The sequence below is a fragment of the Corvus brachyrhynchos genome, unplaced genomic scaffold (genome assembly GCF_000691975.1).
Source record: "Corvus brachyrhynchos isolate BGI_N302 unplaced genomic scaffold, ASM69197v1 scaffold309, whole genome shotgun sequence".
Lineage (NCBI taxonomy): Eukaryota > Metazoa > Chordata > Aves > Passeriformes > Corvidae > Corvus > Corvus brachyrhynchos.
Genome location: NW_008240227.1, coordinates 1,205,602 through 1,215,603, shown reverse-complemented (window position 1 = coordinate 1,215,603; position 10,002 = coordinate 1,205,602). Strand labels below are relative to the sequence as shown.

Genomic DNA, 10,002 nt, shown 5'->3' with positions numbered 1-10,002 from the left:
GTTAGCACCTGTGTGAATTCTGTCAGGGAGTTCCCTACATCTCCCTGCACGCTGCATTAAGAACACCGGGTTTGGTTTCTTTAGAACCTGGCTCCAGCTTTCCCCTGTGCTCCCTTATTCTGATACCAAGAAGGACAGCCAACAATCAGCATCCATCTTTTCCATGCCATTTAGGACCTTGTAGATCTCCGTAACTTAACCCCATTAGAACTTCCTCCCATTATCAAATTTTCCTCCAAAATGAGATGTACTACTTTACTTATTTCCTAATACGTAAGTTATACCTGAAAATAGTACAGATTTTCTTTTCTGGTGCCTCTGAACCTTTAGCAATTGTACCTTATCCGTTCAGAAACAAAGAACTAGAACTTCACATCCTACTCACAAGATGTAAATGACCTGGGTATTTGTACCTGATGACATTCTTTGTTCTGTTTTTGCTTGTTTCTTAAGTAATTTTAACCAAGGATTTCTATGTGCTGCTGAGAGTACTAAGCTGATATTTTCCTGGAATTACCTATTACATCTGCAAATTCAAGGCCCACACTTTTTTATGTGAAGATATAATTGAATTCTGTCTTCCCTCTCCATTGTGTAGCACTCAATATACACTGGATTTCGCCTGCCATTTTACTACCTGGTCACTCGCTCTCTTCAAAGTTATCATTCAGCACCAGCTCTTGTCCCTATGGTCCTGGATCTCTGTATGAGCATCACACTCTGCCCCCTCACTGCTGGCCCTCTTTTTCCAAGTCACTTGTGAGTATGTTGACCATCACAGAATTGCAGAACTCTACTGGTGACCTCCCTGTTCTGCCAAGGACTAATGAAATACTCCACTTCTTTTCAATTCCCTAACCGTTCTTCACTTAAACTACACATATATAGTTTCTTTTAAAATCTTAGGTGATAGACCTTATCAAAATACTTTTGGAAATCCAAATATTCTGCATCTTTTCCCAACTGGTATCAACAGAATCAGAACACAAAAGCTGAGCAATTTTCACTTTCAAACTAAGCAGAAGGAATTTGTCAGTGATCACAGATCTTGTTTTAACCTTACCATCCAGCTGTTTTCATCTGTGCCTTGTCCTTGACAATAAAAAGGTCTATTCTTTAAAAAGCTTAATGTCAGACTAAGACATCTGTGCATTAAAACATCTGTGTTTCCACCAGAAGAACCTTTGTTTCTGACCAAATGGAGGTCAAACATAAGATTTCCAGTCCCAAAATTCCAGGGCTGAATTTTCACCACCAGTCTTGTAGTAAAGCCTTCTTGTTTCCAGGTAAGAAAGGGATGTTCTCTTTACTACTGCAACACAGGTTAAGATATACAGTGTCTTCAGAAAAAAACTGCATTCATTAAAGTCTGACCATTTGGATCAGAGACTGACCTGTAACTCAAGATGGCAACATGCCTCATACTGAGGGGAAACCTTCCACACCTGCCCCACCGGAAATTTCAGGGGCATTTCTGTGACAGACAGAGGACAATAGCATATGTCTAAAATATATAGAGATAAATGCTTACTTGGCTTTAAATGGGGAATCAGACACAGCATTTTTTGCTTCCATCAAGCTCTCATATTCCTTTGCCCTGGAGGAGAAAATATTCATTATTATTGACAATTGTCTAAAGTGTACAGGATGTAATACAAACAATGGAGTTCAAACCTTTGGGTTTTTCTGCTTCATAGTAAGGCACAGCATCTCTGTCAATGCTGCCCTGCCATAACCCATACTGGTGCTTAACTATTGGCCATTGGCCATTAACAATTGATGATTAACATTACTACTTGGGAATAACATCAGTACACAAATGGTGTATTTGACTTTTCAAATGGTAGAAAATTGCACAAATGATACATAAAACTGTAGTAATCTACTGCCTATTATAAAACTATTAGTGATACAATGCTATACAATATTATGATAAAAATACACAATATAAGCAATATTATTATATAACATATTAATGATTCAGACATGTAGTGCAAACCAGATTAGTACATCAGAGAGATTACAACTAACATACAAATCATTGGTTATATTTGCAGGCACAGGAGCATTTTTTATGTTAGCTACTGACTGGATTGTAACATAATGAATGTTAGGCAAACAGCATAGAAACACCCCCACCAATGACTCCTTTACTGTTGGAAACAGAAATACAGCCTCTTTAGTCCCTTAAAAGTATTATTTAAACTGGCCATATGCCAAAAAGTAGGAAGAGGGAGACAAGACCTTTTTTCACTGCTTGTTTTCACTCCAGCCAGCCTGTGCTAACAGGTGAAAATCCTGAGTTGCTCGTGGACCAAGGCAGGATCCAGTGACAATCCTGTAACCCATTTCTAACAACACACATATAAAGCAAAACTAATCCAGGCACTGCAGTGATGCAGATACATTTCTCTCAGATACATATATTAAACCTTTCTTTATATTTTCTGTTCACCCAAAAGGCTCAAGTTTCACAAAGCTACTCAGATTTTCCTTTCATTTGCTTAACCATTCCAACTTATGCTCCACACAAATATTGTTACATCACCACTAGCTCTGATTTGTAGGTCATTAATAAAGCCATTAATCACAGCTGAATTTAGTATTAAACGTGAAGGTGAGATTCCTTTATTAACCTTTTGCCTTCCTAGCCAGAAACAACACATTCAGCTTCTGTACAGACAAGTCAGTCAAACCTGAATTATCATCCCAAAACCCTGTTACTAAATGCACATGGCTGGAGTTCTTTAAATCCCCTGCAAAGCATGTACCACCTATCTGGTAACCACACCTCTAATGCTTCCATTTAGCTTTCATCAAGCCTGCTTTTCCTGTGTGAGTATCCAGATATTCTTCTGCTAGCAGCACATACAGGATAACCTGAGATAATTTACTTACCTATATATCAGTTGTTACTGATAGCACCAGTTAAAAGGCTTAGGGTTATAAATATAATTAATAAGACCAACGAAACTTCTCAACACATCTAATATCCCATTGATCACCATTTGTCCCCTCATTCACCTCTGCCCTTCATTGCTTTGATATTGCAAGAGTGATTTAAGATCTGGAAACTCAGGAGTGCAACAGGAACCTATTTGGATGCAGTTCTTATTTTTTTCCAGTTTAAAATATCACAGCTTCCTAGAAACTTAATGAATGTGACATTTCAAGTGCTGAGGTGTAAGGGCATTTGTTGTAACGATTTCTTTTTCTAGAGAAGAATTGCAAATATATACTAAAACATGGTCTGTAGATAGTATGCTAACACCTATGAAACTCTGAATTATCAACATCAAAATACCTCTGCTTTATGTTGCTACTGGACATATTTATTAGTTAGTCTTTTGTGAAAACATCAGAAAATCTTCTATTTAACTCTGAGTTATCTTCAAGGACAGCAAAGCCATTGAAAACTTTAGCTACCCTTTAAAAGTAAAAACAAGCTTAATGAACGTGAACTTCATGTCTCCTCAATAAAACTTAAATTTTGAAAATTTCACTGTATTTTTCAATAGTACATCACCAGTGTAAAATGATGGCCCTTTATTACTCTTTTAATTACAATTTTTGATGACAAATATGCTGACTCACACAGGAGTCTGACACATACAAATTCAAAATGTTCTGAAAATTTATTGTTGGCACAGATAGGAGAAAAACTTTATTATTTGAACTTGTATTCCAAGGTCTGACAATTCTTTGACTAAATTCAACAGAAGCAGCCCTGGAGAAATAATTAAAACTGGACTCTAAGTGCATTAAATCAACAGGTCATATGAATAACTCTGCATTTTGAGCAACTAGAAACCTGGAAGAACATTATCCAGTTCCAACAGTGTGCTCTAATGTGATATTCAGATAGTGGATCTGCTCATCCAAAGAGGAGAGCAGTCAGAAACAATAATACATTGCTAAGAGTGTTGCGGTTTTGAAGACTTATGTGCCATTTTTAGCACTGCTATGAGTTAATAAAACATCTCACTTCTCCTGTAGCTCTAAAAATCTGTGCAAGCTTTTTCCTCTTATTTGAAACCCTTCTTACTTAAAAAGGCAGAGAACATATGTAACAATGACTCTTACCTACCTGAGAAGTATTTTTAGAGAGAAATGCAAAAATATGTTACAATATTCAGCTGAGCATTAACCTGAGCTGGGGACTACTGAGCCATAAAGAGTGACACTGCCAGTTCATGATATAATGATGTCCTGCACATCACACTGATTTGCAGATGTCACTTTTTAGACTAAGAACAAATTGCACGTCTGACAACTCACTTTCCGCTTTAAGATATTTTTAACTTTCTTCTTGTTGTGACAGGCAACAAAAAATGATTAAATTTAGTCATGGGATTTGACACTACAGCAGGCTGACTTCTATTTGTTGATTACTATTGATTTTCTTTGATACTTCATTTAAAAATCAATAGCTAGAAAGAAAAATAGGCATGGTTTACACAAATTTAAACATGCTATTGTATGCTAGAAGAGGCTACAGTTTTGGCAGGGCACTGGCATCCAATTATGAGAAAAGCTCTTAACAGGTGAAACCAAGGGCCCCAGATCGATATTCAGTTTTCTTTCTCAATCAGAGAAAGTGGCCATAAATTAGGCTCATCAGTGTTATTTTCAAGACACTCCCAAAGCAAATAATTTTACATTTTTTTCAGCCTTCCACTGCACTCATAGTAGAGGACAAAAGGTAAAGTTTGGAACAAAACTTAGAGGAAAAAAATAAAAAGAAACTTGTATTACCTGGAATTCATCCGTGCCTTTAGCTTTTTGGCTTTCTTTTTAATTTTCTGTTTCTCCTCTCCATCTTTTAATGGTTCCACAGGAACGGAACTCTCAATCACAATGTCCACAATGTACTTTTTTAATGACAGGTGCTCCTGCAGAAAATATTGAAATAGTATTTAATGGTAAAGATGTGATGGAGATCATAGATTATCTTCCCAGGGAAAAAAAGTGGTAAATATTTAACAGAAGGTTATGAAAATGAAGCCAAATTTTAAAATAAATCTTGGGAAAGAGATTATTTCACACTGGAAAGAACAAGTTGTGTATATTCTAAAAAGGGAGAAAAATTATTAAAAGAACAACAATAAATACTGTGCCTTCTTTTCAAAAAATTGTTACCTAACAAGCATGGACTCCAAGCTGACATCCTCTCTCCTCCAAGCTGCCTTTTACAGCTACATGAAACTTGGCCTACCCACATTAACTCATTATATTAAATAAGCTAATTTTGGTTTTTATATTAATTCTTCATGAAAATCTAACATGTCTTAACTTTCATTAAAATAGATGGAAATGTATTTTACTATTTTACTATTCACTACTTAAAATGTTATGATTTATTAATAGGAATATTACTTTTCCTCTCACTTTAACAAATTTGAATTTGGGCAAAATATTGGAAAATTTCAGTTCCCCACAGAAGAAATGCTAAACCAGTTCAATGTCAGTTATTAGAATGTACTTACACGATTTTTAATATACTGAGGCTTGTATCTCTTTTCTTACAAAATACCATACTATAAAGTACAGGTCACCATTGCTTATTAGGATAACTTATCCTTGAATGTTATTATGGCCACAATTAGGTGTGTCTATTCCTTCCCTTTTGGTAAGTACCCTAAAAATTCAAAGTAAAAGGTGAAGTGCTAAAAAAATTTATAGACAGTATTTTCCAGAAAACAACCTACATTTTCTTTCATTGATTCAGGAAAATATTGCGCCTGTTGAAAACAAAATAAATCTCAGTGAAATTTCCTGGAAAAAGACCATTTAGTTTTTGGAAAGCAGTGCTGCATGATATAACCTAGGAATATATATCTGGTGAAAACAGTAAATGAAATATCTATTTTAAATCATTGGAATGCAAAATGAATACTGAATTAGTAGCTCTAATTCTACTGAATTAGTACCGGACATAAGAAATCCAACATTATCCTCTAAGCAAATTCTAAAGGTCATGTTGACTTTCCCTTTGCTCCTCTGCCTACCTTGGATAACTCCCAGCACTCCTGAACAGTTTTTCCTCAGTGTATTGTCCAAGTTGTTCAAACCATACAGATTGCTACAGATTGCTATAGTCACTTGTAACGTAATTTTAACAGCTTTTGTAGGCACTTTCCCTGCCCTTAATACTCTCCATTTAATTTTAGCAAGAAGTGCTTAACAGAAAACCTTCTTAAGGTATCTCCAGAGGCTGTGCCCTTGGAGCATGAGTGTATTGCAATGAGTTAGCTCTTCACCAAGCTGCTGCAGTGCAGAATAGGCCATCCCCATCCTGGTTATGAAACCCCAGTTCAATTTTGTCTCCTCAGAGAAATGTATCCCTCAACACCCACTTAAAAACAGCTGTTCCACTAAATTTCTTTTTAAAACCAGAAATCCCGTCATTAGGTTCAAACTTCACAGGAAACAGGTGGGTTTGAACTTGACGATGTTAAGAAAAGAGAAGACTTCCTCAGAACAGACTGTGGCACTGCTGCTTTGCTACCAAGCCTCACGGTACTTATCCCATGACATCTATTGAAAAGGGTATTTATGAATGATTTCAGTGGGACTTGGTATGTACATCCCTGCTTTCCAAAGGCTGCACCCCAGCACCACCAGGAGCTTACCTCAAGTCTCTCCAGTGAGATGAAGCACTCGTAACACACAAAACTAACCAGGACTATTACTGTAGTTCTACATCTTTGTTCAACAGTGCAACTGGGATTTTGGTTCATCACATCTTCAAACTATTATTGCTCCAAAGTGGCAGTAGAGTGGAATGAAGTTCCCACAGCACTCTGGGATGGCCATCATGCTACACCGGGGCAGCCAGGCTGCCATGCAGCCACACCAGGGCAGCTGTGACCATGGGGTCACACTTGTGCTGGGCACAAAGGAAGGAGACAAAGCTTTGCCCCCCCTTCACAGACACTCATCTCTTTTTTCATCATCTTATCTGGGGCTTAGCTGATGACTTGAGAACTATAGGGTTCAACAAGCACATTCATGCCCCAGGCTGTGGGGCCAGGAGAGCACCCACAATGGTTGCACGTTTTGTTCACATGAACTCGAGCACCTCTGTGAACGATGGTTCTCAGAGTTCTCGGCTTTCACGTGGGGCGGTTTGGATTAATATCAGACTTCATCCATACAGCTCATTAAAGTCAGACTAGAGTAATAATGCCCTGTGTCACAAAAACAATCACTTTTTGAAGGTACAGATCAAAGGGTGGGATTATCACCGTGGGCAGATCGACACCATTCAGGTGTGAAATGAGTATGACAAATAGCTTGGTATTGGGTGACAACTGGTACCTGAAGAGAGCTGCTGCTACATCACTCTCCAGAGCAGGGGAAAAAATATTTATCCCCGTGTTTTATTAAGCTCCCACTAGTTACCTGAAAAAAATCAAGGCTTTAGAATCCACTGAGTCACACTGAAGTACAGGAAGTCCAATCCTTTAAATAATTAAACTCATGAGTAATTTACCTGCATGGCCATAGCTGGGCTGGTGAACACACCACAAAAGCAACAACCATCAGAGCATAAAAGGGAGTGAGGCCAGTGCATTGTTTTCAAAGCAAACTTTTGCCATCCTTTCATTTAGCTAACATTAAAACTCATCAGTTTGGGGGAGTGGGTGGATGTATTTCTGATGTAATACAGGATAACGGGATGATCTGCACACTTCTTCCTGAAAGCCTTTCATTTGTTTTTGTTATTATTTTTATATAAGTAAATGCTAAATGCAGTAAGAATTTCTGAGACCAAATTAATTTACGGTCTCCCTAAAAGTATTCTGGGTTTCTTCTTATGGCAATGTGAAGGGTCATCACTGGCCTCGTCCTTTGCTATGCTGAGGACATTCTGGCCCCAAATTCCCAGAGATTGGTAAACCACCAGATCTTTGGAGAATTTAGGCCATTATAAATGCAAAGCATTAGTAAGCAGAGGCTCTTTTGTAACAGAAGCTTCTGTCATTAATATCTGTATTCAGCCCTACCAATAATGTTCAGTTTCAGCCATATCAATTTTAGCTGTGCAATTTCTCTGTAGCTCTGTTTTAAAGGTTTATGTACAATACTCTAATTTTGCTGGTCCTGTCCTAACAGGACACTTTTTATCTCAGGATTAAACCAGAGCCAGCTATGATGGTCATTCCATGTCAGATTTCTGCCATCATTTTTCATACTTGATACTCATCCTCTGAGCTGCACAGCTGAAATCAACAATGTCACAAAGTAAGGGCTCAGCTTTCATGAAGGTGGCAGAATCTGTGCCACAAAGAGCAGTCACTGTTCTGATAGGATGTACAGCTGCAAAATAAGGAAACAAGAACTGAATGCTGACATGTATTTCTTCATGATCACCTGTATATATTCCTCTATGCTATGTGATGATGGCTCAGTGACCCAATAGAGTAGAAATACTCCTGCTCTTTCTGTCCTGTGTTATTTTTTCCATGCATTCTCCAAAACTAAGGATTACTTTTAAAAATCCCAAGGTATCCTGTATCTGTCTTAGGGGGAGATCCTCAGTCTCTAGCTGAAAAAGCCATGAAGCATAAAAGTAGGGTAGTAAACATACACCATGTGATATTTAATAGCATTTTGTACAGACACGTTGTTATTTGACAAAGCCATAGAACCTCTAAGTTTTTACAGAACACTGAAGTAATTTTTAGAAAAACTGACATAAATTTCTGTAAAAGTTTCAATACTTTATTTACAAGCAAGGTGATAAAGATTAATATTAAATGCCCACGTAAAACTGCAGTCACCACAAAGCAGATGGAAATTAGATTATTTACAAAAAAGTCTTTGCTATTTCTTCCTTCTCCCTCCATTCTCAACTGTTCTGACTTTTAGCCAAGTCATTGAAAATCTGAAACTTTCCAAATGCAACAGATGGGCCTCATCTACAAACTACATGAGAAATCGAGTTGCCAAAACCATTAAAGCTAAAACTAATAAGGTCACCCCTGAAGTCACATTCTTGCTGGTTATTGCCTAGTCCCCTCCAACTGCCTGAACCAGAAAATCTACCCTGTTAATCTCATATCTTGAAGTTGATAATTTTAGTTGACTAAGCACTTCTTATAACCAAGTTTTTCTCTATATACTGAATTACACCCCTTTTTCTTATATGACGTTTACATTACAAGGATAACAGCATTATAATCAATATCCCCTGAAATAAAAGTAATTTTTTTCAGACTCCAGAACAAACATAATTGCAAGTTTTTCCATGGACAGTGTAGCAAATGCCACAAAATGCTGAAATGCTATATAACTGAGCAGGGTCCACTTCTGCTTGGATGAGGAAAACCATACTGTAAACTGGGTTCTGAACCTCACTAATGTATATAAAATACAACAGCTGGACAAGAAATTTCCCAATTGACAACCTCTTCATACAATAGCCATTCACAAGACCAATACTCTCCACCAGCTCTCCCCATTTAGCGTCCTAATTACAGCAACAGCATTCATGGATGTGTCCTTGGCAGATGAAGCCTTGGATATGTAAGTATTCATCAAACCAGAACACAACTGCAAAATTATGTACCTACCCCATCTTTTTGACTATGACACCTCTTGGCTCCTTGTATCACATATAAGCTACTATTAATTTCACTACTCAGGAAATATTAATAGGAACTTTATTGAATTGTGAAGTGTGCCAAACAGAATTCTTCCTAACGAAACTCCCTCATTCTAAAATTAGAAGTAACCATAACACAAATACTTATTTCCTGTTCCTTTCTTTTTTAGTAACTGTTGGCTTTTTATGAATTCTGTCTGGGGCAAGCCTACACAGGCAGGCCAATATTGCAGCAAATCCTCTACGCCAAGAAGAAAACGAAAGCCTGGCTGTGCTGCTGTAGGGCAGCCACAGCTGCAGATCTTCTGTGTTGATCCCTGGTCCTACCTAAGCACAGCGCTCCCCCCAACACAGGCAGGGACAGCCAGGGAAGGCAGGCTCCAGAAACCCTT

General features: G+C 37.7%; 1 protein-coding gene across 2 annotated transcripts in view; it reads right to left on the bottom strand.

The window, feature by feature from the left end:
- Window positions 1–10,002, bottom strand: part of SCAPER (S-phase cyclin A associated protein in the ER) — a 135,062-nt gene that overhangs the window by 74,630 nt on the left and 50,430 nt on the right. For both annotated transcript variants that reach the window (XM_008641953.2, XM_008641954.2), the window contains exons 20-21: window positions 4,756–4,892; window positions 1,532–1,597 (exon numbers count right to left, since the gene is read on the bottom strand). In XM_008641953.2, coding sequence (XP_008640175.1) covers window positions 1,532–1,597; window positions 4,756–4,892 — 203 coding nt within the window. The remainder of the gene's footprint in view (window positions 1–1,531; window positions 1,598–4,755; window positions 4,893–10,002) is intronic.